The sequence below is a fragment of the Ovis canadensis genome, chromosome 23 (assembly GCF_042477335.2).
Source record: "Ovis canadensis isolate MfBH-ARS-UI-01 breed Bighorn chromosome 23, ARS-UI_OviCan_v2, whole genome shotgun sequence".
NCBI lineage: Eukaryota > Metazoa > Chordata > Mammalia > Artiodactyla > Bovidae > Ovis > Ovis canadensis.
In genome coordinates, this window is record NC_091267.1 from 27,499,215 (window position 1) to 27,520,068 (window position 20,854).

General features: G+C 37.6%; 1 protein-coding gene across 4 annotated transcripts in view; it reads right to left on the minus strand.

The window, feature by feature from the left end:
* The window catches only part of PIK3C3 (phosphatidylinositol 3-kinase catalytic subunit type 3), a 161,360-nt gene extending 142,441 nt beyond the window's left edge, over window positions 1–18,919 (minus strand). For all 4 annotated transcript variants that reach the window (XR_011252452.1, XR_011252453.1, XM_069569209.1 and 1 more), the window contains exons 1-3: window positions 18,698–18,919; window positions 14,340–14,528; window positions 8,702–8,845 (exon numbers count right to left, since the gene is read on the minus strand). Coding sequence is in view for 2 of the 4 variants with exons in the window: in XM_069569209.1 (XP_069425310.1) it covers window positions 8,702–8,845; window positions 14,340–14,528; window positions 18,698–18,765 (401 nt within the window). In the remaining 2 variants the exon portion in view is untranslated. The remainder of the gene's footprint in view (window positions 1–8,701; window positions 8,846–14,339; window positions 14,529–18,697) is intronic.
* Window positions 18,920–20,854: the final 1,935 nt, after the last annotated feature.

Below are 20,854 nucleotides of genomic sequence, written 5' to 3' on the forward strand. Positions count from 1 at the left end.
CAGTCTTTTGGTCTGTGGGAGAGAGAGAGGGTGGGATGATTTGGAAGAATGGCATTGAAACATGTATAATATCATATACGAAATGAATCGCCAGTCCAGGTTTGATGCAGATACTGAATGCTTGGGGCTGGTGCACTGAGACGACCCAGAGGGATGGTACGGGGAGGGAGGAGGGAGGCCGGGTTCAGGATGGGGAACACGTGTATACCTGTGGTGGACCCATGTTGACGTATGGCAAAACCAATACAATATTGTAAAGTAATTAACCTCCAATTAAAATAAATAAATTTATATTAAAAAAAAAAGAAAGAAAGAAAGCTGAGTGCCGAAGAATTGATGCTTTTGAACTGTTGAGAGTCCCTTGTAGTGCAAGGGGATCCAACCAGTCCATCCTAAAGGAGAACAGTCCTGGGTGTTAATTGGAAGGACTGATGTTGAAGCTGAGACTCCAATCCTTTGGCCACCTGATGGGAAGAAATGACTCATTTGAAAAGACCCTGATCCTGGGAAAGATTGAGGGCAGGAGGAGAAGGGGACAACAGAGGATGAGATGGTTGGATGGCATCACCAACTCAATGGACATGAGTTTGGGTGAACTCCAGGCGTTGGTGATGGACAGGGAGGCCTGGCATGCTGCAGTTCATGGGGTCACAAAGAGTCGGACACGACTGAGCAACTGAACTGAACTGAACTGAACTGAACTGATTGCAGGGATGCAAGGATTTTTCAATATACGCAAATTAACCAAAGTGATCCACCTCATTAACAAAGTGAAGAATAAAAACCATGTAATCATTTCAACAGATGCAGAAAAAGCTGTTGACAAAATTCAACCCGTTTATGGTAAAAATTTTCCAGAAAGTGAGCAAAGAAGGAACCTACCTCTAAGAACAAGACAAGGGTGTCTACTCTCACCACTTTTATTCAACACAGATTTGAAGTCCTAGCCACAGTCATCAGAGAAGAATAAGAAATAAAAGAAGTAAAACTGTCACTGTTTGCTCCAGACATAATAGTGTACGTAGAAAATCCTAAAGATGCCATCAGAAAATGACTAGAGCTCATCAATAAATTTAGTAAAGTTGTAGAATACAAAATTAATACACAGAAGTCTCTTGCATTCCTGTACATTAACAATGCAAGATTAGAAAGAAAAATTAAGGAAACAATTCCATTTACCACTGCAACAAAAAAAAAAAAAATACCAAGGAATAAATCTACCTAGGAGGCAAAAGACTGTAAGCAGAAAACTGTTAAGAAACTGATAAAAGAAATCAAAGATGACAGAAACAGATAGAGAGATACTATGTTCCTGGATTACAAGACTCAATATTGTGAAAATGACTATAGTACCCCAAGCAATTTACAGATTCAATGCAACCACTATCAAATTACCAATGACATTTTTCACAGATGAGAACAAAAAATTTTACAGCTTATTTGGAAACACAAAGACCCTGAAAAGCAAAACAATCTTCAGAAAGAAAACTGGAGCTGGAGGATCAGTAAAAATAAATAAAAATAAATAAATAAAAATAAGTAAATAAATAAATAAAACCTAGACAGTATATTACCCCACTCCAGTACTATTGCCTGGAAAATCCCATGGATGGAGGAGCCTGGTAGGCTGCAGTCCATGGGGTCGCGAAGAGTCGGACACAACTGGGCGACTTCCCTTTCACTTTGCACTTTCATGCATTGGAGAAGGAAATGGCAACCCACTCCAGTGTTCTTGCCTGGAGAATCCCAGGGACGGGGGAGCCTGGTCGGCTGCCGTCTATGGGGTTACACAGAGTCAGACACGACTGAAGTGACTTAGCAGCAGCAGACAGCATATTATAAAGCAGAAACATTATCAAAAAAAAAAAGAAAAAGCAAGAAAGATATATGGTACTGGCACAAAACAAGAAATCAATGGAATAGGATAAAAAACCCAGAGATAAACCAGCATACCTATGGTCACCTAATATGACAAAGGAGGCAATACTATACAATGGACAAAAGACAGTGTCTTCAATAAGTGGTGCTGAGAAAATTGGACAGCAGCATGTAAAAGAATGAAGTTAGAACACTACCTAACACCATACACAAAAATAAACTCAAGTGGATTAAAGACCTAAATATAAGGCCAGATACTATAAAACTCTTAGAGGGAAACATAAGTAGAACATACTTTGACAGAAATCATAGCAAGATCTTTTGGGACTCATCTCCTAGAGTACTGAAAATAAAAACAAAAATAAACAAATGGGACCTAATTAAACTTAAAAGCTTTTACACACAAAGGAAATAAAAAACAAGATGAAAAAACAACCCTCAGAATGGGACAAAATATGTGTAAATGAAGCAACTGACAGATTAATCTCCACAATATACAAACAGCTCATGCCGCTCAATACCAAAAAAACAAATAAACAAACAAACAGGGACGGAAGACCTAAATAGACATTTCTCATACAGGTAGCCAACAAACACAAGAAAAGATGCTCAACATCACTAATTACTAGAAAAATGCAAATTAAAACTACCATGAGGTATCATGTCACACTAGTCAGAATAGCCATCATCAAAAATGTACTCTGGACAGCGTGTGGAGAAAAGAGACCCCTCTTGCACTGTTGGTGGGAATGTGAACTGATATAGCTACTATGGAGAACAAGATGGAGGTTCCTTAAAAAACTAAAAATAGAACTACCATATGAGCCAGCAGTCCCACTACTGGGCATATACCCAGAGAAAACCATGATTCAAAAATATATACGTACCTCAATGTTCACTGTAGCACTATTTACAACAGCCAGGACATGGAAGCAACCTAAATGTCCATCAACAGAAAAATGGACAAAGAAGATGTGGTACATATATACAGTGGAGTATTAGTCATAAAAAGGAACAGAATTGTGTAATCTGCAGAGATGTGGATGGACCCAGAGACTGTCATACAGACTAAAGTAAATCAAAGAGAAAAACAAATATCATATCTCAATGAAGAATCAAGAAAAATGGTAAAGGAGGTCTTATTTGCAAAGCAGAAACAGAGACACATACAAAGAGAACAAATGTATGGATACCAACAGGGAACAGGGGTGGGGTGGGATGAACTGGGAGAGTGGCACTGACATATATTCACTACTATGTATAAATTAGATAACTAATGAGAGCCTACTGCATGGAACAGGGAGCCTAACTTGGTGCTCTTTGGGGACCTATATGGGAAAGAAATACAAACAAGAGAGGTTATGTACATATGTATGGCTGATTTACTTTACTATAGAGCAGAAACTGATACAGCAGTGTAAAGCAACTAGCAATAAAAATGATTAATTTTTTTTTACATAAGAAAACAAGCTACCAAGACGACCCAGAGTAGAGGTTGAACAGACTCATAAAGGAGTTCTGGGTAACTTTTTTTTTTTTTTTTTGGGTAACTTTTTAAAATGTACTACACAGGTAGTCTTCTGTTAGTGTGTTCTCTCTTAGGCGTTAACAAGGTCTTTCAAACATTATAAAGTCTATTCAAACATACACTCAAAGCTGAAAGGGCAAGTTATCAATTGCAATGTAAAGACTAAGACTAAAAGTGTGTGTAGGTGAGCAGGCAAATCCAAAGAGTTCTACATTAAATAATTTTCTTAACTAGGTACACATTGGATATATTGATACATTCTTACTATCTTTAATAACACTGTATTTAACTGTATGTATGATGTGCCTCTGTGTGTGTGTGTTAGTTGTTTAGTCATGTCCAACTCTGCGACCCCATGGTCTGTCCATGGAACTTTCTAGGCAACAATGCTGGAGTGCATTGCCATTTTCTTCTCCAGGGGATCCTTCCCACCCAGGGATTAAACCAGGATCTCCTGAATTGCAGGCAGATTCTTTACTGTCTGAGCTACCAGGGATTAACAGTATAGTGAAAGTCACTCAGTCATGTCCATCTCTTTTCAACCCCATGGACTATAAAGTCCAAGGAATTCTCCAGGACAGAATACTGGAGTGGGTAGCCTGTCCCTTCTCCAGCGGATCTTCCCAACCCAGGAATCAAACTGGGGTCTCCTGAACTGCAGGCGGATTCTTTACCTACTGAGCTATCAAGGAGGCCCTATTTAACTGTAAAAGGGTTACATAAATTTTTAAACTATTATTGTCTTTATATTACCAATGGACAATTTCTTAGCAGATTTTCCTGAGATAATAAAGAGGATTTTCACTGAATATTATGTAATGTATGTAAGTAATGACACCACAAGCATTTAAACTGGGAACTGTAAAGGACTGCTACAAGCTCGTGAGCAGTATAAGATTAAGGACCAAATGTTTTAAAAGTTTCTAAGCCTGACAATAAACAGGTAAATATATAGCAACCATATCTGCAAAAGCTTACTTTATAAGCCCAATACAAAATGTATGAAATGGCTGTTAATAATCAAAACTCTCAATATTTATCTATTATGTTAAAGATCAAAAAAAGGTTAGACTATACTATTAAAGAAGTATTTTATAAAGTTTATTTTCTTTCCCTTTCAACTGAGAGAGATTCAACATCCAGCAGATCTTCTTAGTCTCCAAGAAACTGGGTACAGTGAGGTCATAATACCACTTTCAGTGAATATCCTTAAATGTACCTTCAGAAACAGCAGAAGGCTTCCCTTTCTTCTCTCCTTTTCCTTACCCCTCTACTGAATAGTTTAGCTAAACTTAACTAAGTAAAAAATCAGTACATTTGGCAGGATGTTAGTTTAACAAATGATTTAGGTGCCCAGGTGCCTTCGGATGGACCTGGAAAAGAAATTTAAGCATAGAGGACATGGAGGGTAGGGGTGATGCCAAATGATTCAAATGACCAAGTGAACATATTACTTTAACACTAATGGCACCTTCGCAGATGGATACAGGAGCCTGGCGGGCCATGGTCCACAGGGTCACAAAGAGTCAGACACGACTGAAGTGACTAAGCGGACACAAAAATTCCAGGTGACAAGTCAGAAGATGCTCAGTGGATTAAGTCCACTTGGGAAATTAAGCCAAACCAAGGCATTTTAAGCCAAATTAAGGCATTTTGTAAGGAGCTTCCCTGGTGGCTCAGACAGTAAAAAATCTGCCTGCAATGTAGGAGACCCAGGTTTGATCCCTGGGTCGGGAAGATCCATGGAGAAGGGAATAGCAACCCAGTATTTCCTGGGTCGCTACATATATACTAAAGTATTCTTGCCTGGAGAATTTCATGGACAGAGGAACCTGGCAGGCTACAGTCCATGGGGTTGCAAAGAGTCGGACGCAACTGAGTGACTAACACAACCAAGTAACTAACACACACACACATCAAGGCAGAAGAAAACAGTACAGCAGCATCACCCTCGGACATCAGCAGAGGCCCCAGCAGCAGCTGCTGCTGAGGTTCCAGCTCCCGGGGCCAAGCCACTACAGAAGCAATTGCCTCGACTTCAGAACCCACATTTGCAAAAATCATCTACAAGAGAAATCTATGGCCCTTTGCCAATTCAACTTAATGATCAATCCATTCTTTAGCTACTTAGAAATCGCATAAGCTAGATTTTCAAAATGAGGACAATTAGTTATTCTAGCCATATCCTAACAGATCTTCCAATTAATTTACACTATTTTCCAAGAAGTACTAATTCACACTGACTCAGGTATACAAAACAGATATTAACAAATAGCAAGTCCATACTAGGACTATTTCAGGAACAAGAGTGGGGTAGGTGCTATATCACTGCTTAAGAAACATCTGAGGAAGTGAATGTCTAAAGCACCATCTCCGTAAGTCATGAGAACTGTGATGGCACATGACATGATTTTTAAGGGTACGTGGAAAAAAACTTTGCACAGGCGTCCTCCTGAGGTCATCCAGAAGACTCATGCTACTTACTCACCAGGAGTGTCAGCAACCCCACACAGAAAACCAGCTGTGACCCAGCAGTACAAGCAGATGTCTGCACTCTGCTAAAGCACCTGAAACATCCTGAATATCATATTTTTCCACAATCCAAAGATACACAGGAAGTCCAATATCCAGCGAGAGAATGCATGGGCTTGTCTCCACTGCAACCCAATTCCCCTTCAAGGAAAGGCCCCAGGACACACAGAGAAAAAGGAGTCATTTTAATTTCATAGAGCTTCTCAGATTTCCTTCTTTCTGAGGTGAAGCATTAGCCTAGAGGGAATAGTAGGTGATCTAATATGAGTTATTACAAACACACATATACACAATGATTACTGATTTCATGTACTTTGTTGGTCTGAGTTTATTTGGCCGTAGGCAGGTTATTCCACTGTACTTCTATGGAAATTTCTATTGTCTCACACCTACAGTCTAGTCAGACTGTCTCCTGAAACGGTATCCTAAGGTCAATGAAAATGCATGAGTGTTAAAAAAGACGTTTCCATGAGGGAAACTCCCACTGATATTTCAGAAAGTAAACCACTTATGAAGAAGCCAGGAGGAAAAACCAAGAGGTCTATCTGGCTGTTTCTTAAGAACATTTAACCAGTGAAACTACAGTAAGAGTGATAAATCTTTTTTTCTGTGTGCCAAACAAATTTCACCCTCATAGAGACAAAAAGAAACAAACACTTTGGGAAAGGAACAATACTGATTTTGTAATATGTCCATTCTACTATAACATGTCAAAAACTATGTTTAGAACTGGAGGCCACAATGTATCATGCTATGTCTAAAGCATTGTTTCTGCATGGATTTCAATAATAAATAATTCTTTAATAGGTACATTAAACTAAGACACCTACACATTACTAAAGAATCAAGCTATTCTAAATGGAATTACATCTAAATTTTATTCCTAAGATGAAGTTTTTCTGAGACACCTTATTTCTGAATAGAGAAATTCAGTATTATAAGATTATCAAATTTTCCCTGTAATTCACATATTAATTCAATCAGTTTCCCAACAAAATAACAGTGAGTTTTCCTTTCAAAACTGAGGAAATATTAAAATGTATCAATACAGAGAATATTCAGAGAAATTCTGAAATGACTACTACTGAAGATTATCCCTCTCCAACATTAAAACATTTTATAATTAATAGTATTCAAAACTAATAAGAACAGTTCAGAAATAATGACAGTTAATATTTACTTAGTACTTCTTAAACATATTACTGTCTTTAGCAATTTATCATCATAAACTATTCTGTGAGGTAAATATTATTAATATGATTTCATTTTACAGAAAAGGAAACTAAGGCATAAAGAGATTAAATAACTTGCCCAAGGGTACACAAATAATAAGCAAAATTATATATAGTGTTAAGGTGGCATTGTTTTTTAGTTGCAAAGTCATGTCCAACTCTTTTGCGACCCCATGGACTGCAGCCCACGAGACTCCACTGTCCATGGGATTTCCCATGCAAGAATACTGGAGTGGGTTGCCATTTCCTTCTCTAGGGGATGTTCTGACTCAGGGATCGAACCCAAGTCCCCTGCATTGGTAGGCAGATTCTTTCCACTGAGCTACCAGAGAATCCAATTAGCAAAAGAGCCAGGTTTTGAACTCAGACAATCTAGTTCTACAGCCTGCCTTCCTAACCACCATTAGCTTATAAAAAGCTGCTAAATTCAACATCATAATTTAAGAATCATGAATTGCAACTGAATAAGCAATAAACAAATATGTGACAATTCAAAAGAAAATGTCAAGTAGGAAAAACAGTATTTGTAACATGTCAACACACAAAGGGCTAATTTCATTAATCTACAAAGACCTCATACACATTAAGAAGAAAAATGATGACTCAAAAAAGGCAAAGAATTTTATGGAGTGTGAATTATACCTCAATTTTAAAAAATGGGCAAAAGATATGAAAAAGCAATTCACAGAAACATAAACACTAAGAGTAAATGAAAATACCATAATATGATCACCTTTGCTCATATTTTATGATGTAAAAATGGGCAAAAATTAAGAAGTTTGATAATATCTAGATTATAATCTCTATTATTTCATACCAAAAGGGACTAGAACTTCTTTCAGACTCCAGGTCTGGGGTAGAAAATTGCCCAATGAGCCTGGAATAGTTTGACTACCAGAAAGTAAAGAAGCTACCAATAACTGCTGGTGAAGATAGGATCAATTTGAAGGGGCTCCTAATGACCAAAAACAGGAATTTTTTTGAGAATTATAAACAATAAAAAGGGTAATGGGTTGAAACACTTCAAAACTATTTAAAGGCATGATAAAACTTAAGAATAAAACTAAAAAAAAAAAACAAATAATCATCACCTTTGCAGGTTAACAAAGTACTAATTCATAGAAAGAACAGAATGTCAACAACTTTCTTAAGATGAAGAGTCATCTCTCTGTTCAGGAGAAAAGGTATAGAGAAATAACACCCTTCAGGACTAGCATGTTTTGGGTTTTGTTCTGGCTTTTTTTCCCCCATAATAAACCTTTATCAATATTATCTATAAATTTTTAAAACCAAATTTAACTTGTCTATCTTAATCATTACCATTATAGCAAAATAGTGCATTAGTGCTTTTTAATCCCATTAATTGTTCTCTTTCTCATTATTATGACAAAGTAGAAAAATCCTATAACAAAGCAGTTACAGTATATGCCAGATTGTCTTTTTCTTCCCCCCTAAAAATAAAGTTCCAGCTTCCAATGACTATTTCCTACCAAAAATCACAGCATTCCCATTAGGAGAAGAAAATGCTTACCCGTATTTTCCAAACAGTGAAACTGTTGTCCCTCCCACAGGCACTGCTTTTCCTGGTCCATACACATCCCATATTGTCAGGGCCACTTGGGCATTCCTGGGCAGGTCAGGGTATTTCACAGGCAGTTTTAGCCATTCATTCCAGCTATGAAAATAAGGTAAACAAAAACATAAAGCTAAGGACAGAAAATCAACATAGACATATGTGTATAACTTTCTTCTAAATTAACAAACCATACAAGAAATCTGATTCAGAGAAAATGTACCAAAGATTAGTTACTAGTACAAAAATTAACTTGGCACTTATCTTAATTTTGCTCTAGGCAAGTTCAACTTTAAATACAAAAAATCTGTTATTTTAACTTCACTTCACTTTATTGGACTTTGCAGATACTGAATATTTTACAAGTTGAGGTTTATGACAACCCTGCATCTAGCAAGTCATGGGTACCATTTTTCCAACAACAACATTTGTTCATTTTGTGCTTCTGTGTCATATTTTGGTTAATTTTTGCAATATTTCAAACTTTTTCATTATTAATGTTTTTATGGTGATCTGTTGTGATCTTTAATGTTACTACTATGACTCACCGAAGGCTCAGATCACAGGAAGTTTTTAGCAATTAAGTAATTTTTAATTAAGGCACATATATTGTGTTTTTAGACACAATGTTATTGCATACCAAAGAGACTAATAGGATAGTATAAAGGTAATTTTTATATGCACTGAAAAAACAAAAAAAAGTACTACAATATTTGTTTTATGGTGGTGAACTAAACTCAAACCTGTAGTATCTTCAAGGTATGCCTACAGAACACGTGAAAAAAATTTCTGAAAGACAAAATTCATGAAAAATAATGCTGCTAAGTCCTTTAATCAAGAAACTCAGACATCAAAAATTTGCTATATAGCACTGAGTGCTATAATCAATCTCATAATAAACTGTAATGGAAAAGAATACAAAATGATACAGATATATACATATGTATATGTATGATAGAATCACTTTGCTGAATATCAGTTCAGTTCAGTGAATATCAATCATACTTCAATTTTTTAAAAAGCAGGAACAGACAATATGACTAAGATACAAGGCTATAATAACAGTTCCCTGGTGACTCAGTGGTAAAGAATCCACCCCTAAGCAGGAGACATGGGTTTGATCCCTAGGTCAGGCAGATCTCCTGGAGAAGGAAATGGTAATCCATTCCAATATTCTTGCCTGGGGAATACCACAGACAGAGGAGGCTGCCAGCTACAGTCCACTGGGTTGCAAAGAATTGGACATAACTTAGTGACAAAAACAACAACAAATAAAAACCTGGGAAAACACTTAAACCTGTTAAAACCAAACTTGTTTTCAACCAAACTATGATTTTTTTTTAATGTAAGTATCCTCCAGAACAGCTTTTTATCAAGAAAAGAAAGAAATTAGAATTATTCATGTTATACTCAAAACATGCTATATATGGTCCTATAATATATAGCAGGATCTCAATAAAGAAGAAGAAACCACCAAAAATTCAAAGAGGTCAAAGAAGACCATCCAGTAACTTTGTAACAGCTCTGGACAAACATATGACAATTTTTTAGGTGCCACTTTTCTTTCACTCAAGTTATTTATTAATATTAATAATGTTTAACTATTGTTTTTTAATGCTTTCAAAGCATATTTGTACATATGCTTTCACTAAGGAATGTTTGCTCTTACTAACAGTAATGCCAGTACCACTCTCCCATTTTTTTTTCATTCTTTATTCACCTCTGCAAATTTTCTCCTGCATTCAAACTTAATACTTGATTTATCTGATCATTTCCACTACCTTAAACAACAGATGGCTTTTAAAATCCCCAAAGAAAACCATGCAAACACACAAAGTAATATCCAGCAGACACACAGAATTGATTCTCCTGTTTACTCAAAATTATTCTGCTTGCTCAAAATTATTCTCAAAGGGCATATTGGAATTTAGGTCAGATAAACCCACACAGAGTCGGACACGACTGAGGCGACTTAGCAAACCCACATCAGTAAGAATCTAAACAGAATTTTCATAAATTTAAAGAACAAAACACTTACATCCACTATATTACAGGAAAATTAGAGATGGCTATTAATTTAAAGGAAACGCTAAACAACCTGAAATGTTTCTTCTACAAAGTTCTTAAAAAAATAAACACATGCTTTAAAAAGCCTTTCTTCACTACAGATAAGCTTAGAAAACTAAATGAATCTATATATTTACTATTCACATGATGGGCCAGACTGAAAAGGTAAATTATAAGCAGTGTTACCTTATGCCAATAAACCACAGAGATTAGCTAACACAGGCTAAGTTAAAAAGAAAAGTGAGTGACACTACCCAAAAATGAGCTGTGAAAATATTCACCTCTATATTCTGTCCTTTGACTAGGAGAAAATAGATAAAGTTGCTCAGTCAAGTCCGACTCTTTGCAACCCCAAGGGCTTATATACAGTCCATGGAATTCTCCAGGCCAGAATACTGGAGTGGGTAGCCTTTCCCTTCTCCAGGGGATCTTTCCTACCCAGGGATCGAACTCAGGTCTCCCACATGGCAAGCAGATTCGTTACCAGCTGAGCCAAGGCAAGCCCAGGAAACACCTAAGAGCAAGTAATCATTTGCTTCAAACTTCATTTGCCTCAAACCTTGACCCATCCAACTCCAGGTCCTCACACCTCTTCAGATTAAAGCAAAAACACTTTAACCTGTTTTACATAATGGACTTCTGCAGAAGATTTCTTTTGAAGAATGAATCTACAGCTAAAAAATAGTTTGAAAACTGCTCAAGATACTCTAGAAATTATGGAAAGATGTGGTGAGACATTAAGGAGCTGTGTATTCAAAATTTTGTTCTCTCCCTTCCCAGGGATCATCCCTTTCTCCTGCCCCAGCTCTGGTTGTGATGGTTTAGTCGGTAAGTCAGGTCCGACTCTTGAGACTCCATGGACTGTAGCCTGCCAGGCTCCTCTGTCCATGGAATCTTCTAGGCAAGAATACTGGAGTGGGTTGCCATTTCCTTTTCCAGGGGATCTTCCCGACCCAGGGATCAAACTCAGGTCTTATACACTGCAGGCAGATCCTTTCTCGTCTGAGCCACCAGGGGGAAGCCCCAACTCTAATTAGACCTAAATTCATTTGGCAACTTGCAAATGTTCCCAGATTCAAAGCGCTATTTTGAATGATCTAATTTCCTACCATTAACCCCACTCGCATACATCACTGTACTAATTCTCTAGTCTGATTAATACATTCCAAAATCCTAACTTTCTAACTTTAAAATTGTAGGTCTATGTATAAAACCATTTCAAACCTTCCACATGACAAAACAGAATATAAATTTTTAAAAAAGTATAAACCACTGGCAATGCAAAATAATATTCATATATTTCATATATATGTAACGTAAACATTTGCAGCATTTCATGCCTAAAATTGATGATTTTACCTTAAGTGTAAAGGAAGTACAGGTTCCCTCACTATGGGCTCTTTTATTATAGGACAAGATAGAATAGAATACGATAGGAGACTCAATTTTGAATGAATTCTTCATTATTCGAACTCATATGACTCACTATCAGAAACTCTAAAATCAGATTTAGACAACTTAGAATTTCATCCTACCCAAAAATACTTTCTCAACTAAGGAAATGCAAAAATTAAGACAGCAAGAGATTCTTTCATAGTATAATTTATTTTCCCCACAGAATACATAATTTTTTTTATTTTAAGTAACTGCTTATAGAAAACAATGGCTGTAAAGTTTGCCTTTATTTATTTTAAAAGTATAGTTTTTGTACTGTTGAATTGGTAAAAAATTCAACTGTTAAATACTAAAGAGCAGGATGCACAAAATCTTCACGTGTTTCTCCTAAGCCCAAAGTGTATGTATATTTAAAAGAAAACAAAAGCCTCATTACCCAACATGAGGTATTTTCTCAATCTATTTTCTTCACAACTGTTTTAAACCTTTTAATAATAATAATGATAATAAAAGCCATTCTGGGTATTTTAGAGTACTTTCTTAGCTTCACAATTTAAAAAATATAAATTAAAAATCTCCAATCTCCATTTGAGAGAGCAGATATGAAACATTTTAAATCCTTGAAAATACATAAACAATGCACAGAGGAGTTGGCAATGGAAGGAAGAGGAGAAAAATGCTAACTTCCTTGTAACTGGGAATTTGCTTTTGCTCTATTTTATTGCCGAGGCATGGTACAGACCATCATACAATTTTCCTCAAAAAAGTGGAATTCACCATAAATGTTGACTTTATAGACCTAAACCTAAATTTCTGGTTCTAAGTCTTTTGGGGGTCACAAGCCACCTCAAAAAGTCTAATAAAAGCTTTGAGCTGTCCCTGTAAAAACACATGAGACACAAAACATTCTGCATAGAATTTCAAGGTCTTGTAGATTTCGTGATTCCAGTTTAAGAACCTCTGATACAACCTCTGATACAATTTAGGAGTTTGGATGGATTGTTTTAGGTGCAATAATGGTACTGTAGACATACAAAAATATTTAAGATTATACAATATTGGAATTTGCTTCAAAATAACAGTGAAATAAAAACAGTGACCTTGAGGTAGTAATTAATGAAGCTAGGAGACAGGGAGCTGGAAGTTCATTACATTATTCCCTACTTCTACGGGCTTGAAATTTTCTGGAATAACAAGTACAAGTGCATTAACATATTTACACGCGCGCGCGCGTGTGCGTGTGCGTGCATGCGTTGTGTGTGCAGCCACAAAAAAGACTACCAAAAATAAAATTTAAAAAACACACATAATTAAAATAGTTGGTTTCCATGCAGACAGATCATCAGAGCTTAGGTTTCTGAACTCTCTAGAAAAGTTTTCCCGAGGGCTGCACCCTCAACAGCACAGCTTGAGAGTCCATGCGGCCATCCCCTGTCCTCCATGAATACTAAAGGTATAAATTCCTTCCTAGAGAGGCACACAACCTGCTTATCCTGTACCAAGCCTACCAAGGTACTAAATAATACTCATAGATCAAACATTTAAACTACACCATTCACTCTATCAAAAAAGAAGTGTCAAGAGATTTTATTAAGGACCTACAAGAAAAACAGGAACTTCATATTCACTATATTTACCTTGAATACCAACAATGGCCTGCTAATATACCATGATTAATAAACCAAGAACTTTTAAAAATAAAGTTATTTAAGACAAACATCTGATCCAGATGATAATACATCTCTCTCTCTCTAAAGATCTGAATTTCAAGTATCAGTTGAAACATCTGACTATCCAGTAGTATTTCTGTGTTCAAGGGCAGAGAATGGGAACAAATGTAGAGATGTGTTTTTGGCTTGGGTCATTCTGTGAATCAGTCATATGAGTTCTTATTCATATAAAAATATTTCAATGTACTCAATACAAACATAAATTCACTTTCACCTCAATTAGTTATAATACTGCTATGTATAACAACTTTATCTGAGTAGGTTCCTACTTGATCTACAGTTATAGGTACTAACTAATTTTAATTCCTTTGTTATCCCTTCCAAATAATACTTTCAGTATCTATATAAAAAAAAAAAAATTGGAGAATAGTTAGGAACCCACCGTATGCAAGAAAACAACTTACTTCCATCTTGTACTAAACGCCTTGTAGGAGGTTCTTACTGGCAAAGCCAAAGGCTTCCCTTCTGCAAAAACTTGGCAAGTAACATAGAGGTCTGAACATGTTTCTTGATACAGTCCTGAAAACTTCAACATTGGGTCTTCTAGAACGGCTTTGTAACTCTTTTGTTCTCTCTTCCCTTCCAAACTTCCTCTGAAAGCATAAAATAACATTTAGACACAATTTTAAAAACAAACCTAACAAATACTAAGAAGACTTTATGGTTATGTTGTAGTAAACTTATGCTTCCTCAACATTTTCCTATAGATGAAACTAAAGTCTAAAGGTCTCTTAAAATCCTAGGATACCAAAGATCATTTCTATTTTCGTTAGCATACTTCTCTACTTCAGGCTTCTTAATTTTAAACCCTGTCATCAACTGCTGGATCTATCTTTGAGATGTCACCAGTTCTCCAAGCATTATTTTTTTTTAATTTCAAGTTGACACTAAGCCGAAGCCTTTGACTGTGTGGATCACAATAAACTGTGGAAAATTCTCAGAGATGGGAATACCAGACCACCTGATCTGCCTCTTGAGAAACCTATATGCAGGTCAGGAAGCAAGAGTTAGAACTGGACATGGAAAAACAGACTGGTTCCAAATAGGAAAAGGAGTACGTCAAGGCTGTATATTGTCACCCTGCTTATTTAACTTCTATGCAGAGTACAACATGAGAAATGCTGGGCTAGAAGAAGCACAAGCTGGAATCAAGTTTGCTGGGAGAAATATCAATAAGCTCAGATATGCAGATGACACCACCCTTAAGGCAGAAAGTGAAGAGGAACTAAAAAGCCTCTAGATGAAAGAGAAAGTGGAGAGTGAAAAATTGGACTTAAAGCTCAACATTCAGAAAACGAAGATCATGGCATCTGGTACCATCACTTCATGGGAAATAGATGGAGAAACAGTGGAAACAGTGTCAGACTTTATTTTTGGGGGGCTCCAAAATCACTGCAGATGGTGACTACAGCCATGAAATTAAAAGATGCTTACTCCTTGGAAGGAAAGTTATGACCAACTTAGGTAGCATATTGAAAAGCAGAGACGTTACTTTGCCAACAAAGGTCCATCTAGTCAAGGCTATGTTTTTTCCAGTGGCCATGTATGGATGTGAGAGTTGGACTGTGAAGAAAGCTGAGCACCGAAGAATTGATGCTTCTGAACTGTGGTGTTGGAGAAGACTCTTGAGAGTCCCTTGGACTGCAAGGAGATCCAACCAGTCCATTCTGAAGGAGATCAGCCCTGGGATTTCTTTGGAGGGAATGATGCTAAAGCTGAAACTCCAGTACTTTGGCCACCTCATGCAAAGAATTGACTCATTGGAAAAGACTCTGATGCTGGGAGGGATTGGGGGCAGGAGGAGAAGGGGACGACAGAGGATGAGATGGCTGGATGGCATCACTGACTTGATGGATGTGAGTCTGAGTGAACTCCGGGAGTTGGTGATGGACAGGGAGGCCTGGCATGATGCGATTCATGGGGTCAAAGGAGTTGGACACGACTGAGCAACTGAACTGACTGACTGACCACTTATTCCCATATTCTTTCAACAACATTTACTGTACTCAGCATAAAGGCCCAGCAATGAAAGACAAGATAAATAATACAGTGTTATAAGAAAATATTAAGTCCTTGCTCTGGGGAGAATACTTACTGTTAACTGCATATTTTTTTATACTTTCAATTTATTTTTTTTACTATGTAGATGTATTATCTAGTCCATTTTTTAAATTAAGAAATATGGTGTTTTAAGTCATAAAAAATATGCATAAGATTATAAAAGAGATAGGAACATTGCTTGGAAATTAAGATTACATCATATACTGTGCCAGGCATTTTATAGAGACTTTCCTACTTACTTCCCACCATCTTACCATTTTATAAATCATGAAGCAGAGACTCAGAGATAGAATTTATTATTGAGGATCACAAAATGAATAACAGAGCAGACAATAAAAACCAGAACAGAGGATGCCAAAGCCAGTATTTTTCTGATTACAGAAAATTACATCAAAACGTCTCAGGAACACCTTGGAGGCAGGGGCTCATAACCCAGATAGATGCCTGAAATGAGCCTAAACAATACACAGGAGATGAAGAGCTACAGGCAGGATGTCATCCCAGAATTAAAGTACACCATATAAAGGCAAAAAGGTAAGGCTGTGTGTCTGGGGAACTACAAGTTGGTACAGCTAAAGCATAAAGCTCATGTGGAGAAGAAACTAGAGATGAGAATCAAGGGGAGGTGGACAATGAAGCTAAAAAGTAGCCACCACATTCAGTTCAGTGCCTGTAACAAAATGAACATTCAAAAATCTGTTAATTGAATAATTTGAAGTGAGAGTACTATGATCACATTTGTGTTTATGATACTTTGGCAGGAGTGAAAGAATGTAATGGAGAGATGGGACTGAAAGCAAGGTCAGTTGGAAGACTTTCTATCAAAATTAAAAGGAAAAGGATAGATTAAGACTAGGGCAGTGGGCTTTCCAGAGGACATGGATCAAAGATACTGAGAAGGTAGATTCAAGGCAACTTGTGAATGATGAAACAGAGCTGAGAGACAGGTGTCTGTATGACTCCTTAAGATTCATTTTCTGTCTTAACCAATTTAGTGAATAATGCTAACAGTCACCAAAATAGAGTGAGAGAAGATTAACATTAAAAGGGCAGACTAATATGCTCCATTTTGGACAAGTTACTTCTAAAGTGCAAATTATTAAAATGATAGAAAGAGATGAAAAGACCTGGGAAAAGCAGAATTTTAAAATTTACTATTCTTTGATTTTATGATCCTAAATTGATACTTCCTCCCCTCCCCAAAATCAGTCTCAGAAAATAAAAGGTGTTTAGGACGAAATTTTCCTCAAAATACTCAATGCGTCTGTTAATAAGGGACCAGCTTTCCTTAAATTTTTTTCATTTTTCCTTTTAATGTCTAAAAGTTTGAAACAAATAAAAAATGCATTCATACACCCAAGAAACACTGAGAGGAATGGGACTGAAGGAAAGTCCTTTACCAGATGATGGCAACACAGGTCCTATATAAGCATCTATCTGTAAAAACTACTTTAAATAGGTGTGTCAAGCATTACAAAGGTGCAGTTTGGTTGTTGATATATTATTCTTACTGTCACCACAAAATCAAAAGTAAAGGACTTATCAGAGTCTGAAGTAAGTAACTTTCAGAAACAATCATTCAAGGGAGCATCTAACGACTGAGAAAATGTAAGCGTCCAGCCCTTTGCCCAAGGTACATTTGTTGAATACTGACTAAAATATGGTGAATGATGTTAGATTAATAACGTGATAATTTACGATCGTTTTCACATTTGAAAATGTATCTGCTGCTAAGTCACTTCAGTCGTGTCCGACTCTGTGCGACCCCATAGACGGCAGCCCACCAGGCTCCCCTGTCCCTGGGATTCTCCAGGCAAGAACACTGGAGTGGGTTGCCATTTCCTTCTCCAATGCATGAAAGTAAAAAGTGAAAGTGAAGCTGCTCAGTCGTGTCCAACTCCTAGGGACCCCATGGACTGCAGCCCACCAGGCCCCTCGTCCATGGGATTTTCCAGGCAAGAGTACTGGAGTGGGTTGCCATTGCCTTCTCCAGAAAATGTATCTAAGAGACTGCTAATGGACATAATTTCCAACTTGCTCCTAGCTGTTCCCCATCTCGGTTCCATTAGTGTCGTCTCAAGACGTCACGTCCCGGACTTCAACTGACTTTCCTGCAAAGATCTCTTCTCATATATTCTGGTCCCTTTACAACCGGAACCTTCCTCACTTTTGACTGACTTCCAGCTTCAGTAGCTGAACAAAAATAACTGACTGTTCCTCACATTCAATCTAAGCCTCTCTCACCTCTCATGTTTTTAGTACTATATCCAATTCTCAGCTACTTTATCTGCCTCTCCATAATTTCTTCAGTCTCCATTCCACCTTCCAGTCCCGTTTTAAAGTAATATCTTCCAGTTATAACGGCAGGACGACGATTTAACCAAGACTTGATTTCTCTGTAATATGAGACAGTAATAATCCCACAAACGGTTGCTGTGAATAGCAAAACGCTTTCTAGAAAACAAACCCTGCCGAATTTACAGACTTACTCCTACCGCTGTCTTTCGCACAAGATCGCGCCCTCGGCCTTCCCGCACGGCCCCTCTCCGACCTCCACTCCACCTCCAACCCGGCTGCAACCCTCCCGGCCGTGGCCAGGCCGACCCTCAAGCTAAGAACCATCTTCTCTCCCCAACACGCAGGCCCCTGCCGCCCCGCCTCAGCCTCGGCAATCCCCGTCCCCGTCCCCGGAGTCTCTCACATTTTAAGCTGCACGTTGATGTCCAGGTCACAGCTGTAGACATAGTGAAACTTCTCCGCTTCCCCCATGGGACCACCAAGTAACAGGTACACCTAAGGCCGAGAGCAGGGTGCTGGGAAGAAGCTGGGGCTGAACTCGCAGAACAGCACCACACAGGCGCTTCCGCTTCCGCCTCTAGGACCTGGCGCCGCCAATCCCTGACCGGAGCGCGACCGGAACTCCCCGCCCCGCCCAAGCGTTCTCCTGCGCATGTGCAGAGACACTCGCCATCTTGCTTGAGTGCAGAGGATTCCGGAAACGCAGTACACTTGGTTACATTCCAGACTTCCTGTATTCCCGCGGTTGTTTTCGATATTTGGGGAGGGAGGTGGGAGGGGGGTTCATGTTTGGGAACGCATGTAAGAATTAAAGATATTAAAATTTAAAAAATAAAAAACTAAAAATAAAATAAAATACAGTAACCTAAAGCTAAAAAAAATAAAATAAAGGACAGTGGAGAGTTGCTGTTCAAAAAAAAAAAAAGTAAGAAACTGTTTTGTGATTCCGATCTATTCTGAAGTCAGACCAAAAGGATATTCAATTCAAAAAGAAGTGTAACAACTTTCACTGCCTGGAGGGCAACCAAAGTGTAAATTTCAGTGGCCGTTCCAAAACCTGTAGTTTAATCACGTGTTTGCTCTCTCAAGCAAAGATTTCCTTTATTCTGTTCTAAAGAGTGAAGAAAGGACTAAGCAAAGATGAAGGAAATCTGGCTTTCAGTTTTGGTCTTACAAATAATATACGCTACTTTGATTAGAATGCTTGTATGCTTGTTTACCGCAGGGTGTACTCAGACCCAATGTAAGCTTGAAGAGCTATGGAACCTAGAAACATCCAGTAACAAGTCTAGGACTCAGAATTCTGACCTCTAAACTCCTACAATATTTATTTTTAGTATATAAAACTGTAATGGAAGTGTAATCACTTCCAACTAGAACCAAAGCTCTTGGCAAGAGCAATGTGTCCCTAGGTGCCTAACGGACATCTCTGGTTGGTCAGATAGTAAGCAATCCGACTGCGAGGCAGGAGACCCAGTTGGATCCCTGGGTTGAGAAGATCCCCTGGAGAAGGAAATGGCAACCCACTCCAGTATTCTTGCCTGGGAAATTCCATGGATAGAGGACCCTGGTAGGCTACAGTCCATGGGGTCTGCAAGAGTCAGAAATGACTGAGTAAGCACTTGATGCCTAATATATTGTTGAGTGTAATAATTGCTATTCATTATTGTTAGTGATGAGCTTCCCTGGTGGCTCAGATGGTAAAGCGTCTGCCTGCAATATGGGCAAGCCAGGTTCCATCCCTGGGTTGGGACTATCTCCTGGAGAAGGAAATGGCAACCCACTCCAGTATTCCTGCCTGGAGAATCCCAGGGACTGGGGAACCTGGTAGGCTACAGTCCACGGGGTCGCAAAGTGTGGTACATGACTGAGTGACTTCACTTCTTCATTGTTAGTGATATTGAATAAAAATCTCTACATGTTTATTTTTAGATGTTATATTGTAAAAGAGACAATGCTAGAGTATGTATAATTTATTATAATTCAGGGGAGAAGAAAAAGTTTTCAAGGAAAGATTGAAAGGCTTGTAGCCATTTAACTTGGAAAGCCAAAAAATGACTATAATGTTTTGTCAAAAGTAAGTTTTTAAAAACATTTGTGGAAGCAACAGTAGGGAAAAACATAAATTAGTCTCTTATAAGGTACAGTTACAACAAAAAGCAGACTTGACTTGTTCCTAAGTATTAACATAACTACTACCAATGGTTGGAACTGACAGGAAATGTAATTTTAAGAAGTAATGAAACTTGAACTTTCTAATCAACAGAGCTCCCAATGGTAAAACAAACAGTTACAAGTCCCCTGTCTATGGGCTTATTCCAGCGGTGGATGTCAGGTGTAAGGTGAAATAGATTGCTCAAACTTGAATTAAAATATTGACAATTTGTAAAGAACTAAATTTCCTGATGACTTAAGTTGCTTTTTTACAATGTTATTTAATGTATAAACCTGTATAAACTTCATATATACAGAAATATATTTCTTATAAAATTTTAAAAACCAAGTTTACAAGTTAGATATAAAAACTTTAAATTAACAACGTTAATGCAGTTTCAGCTTT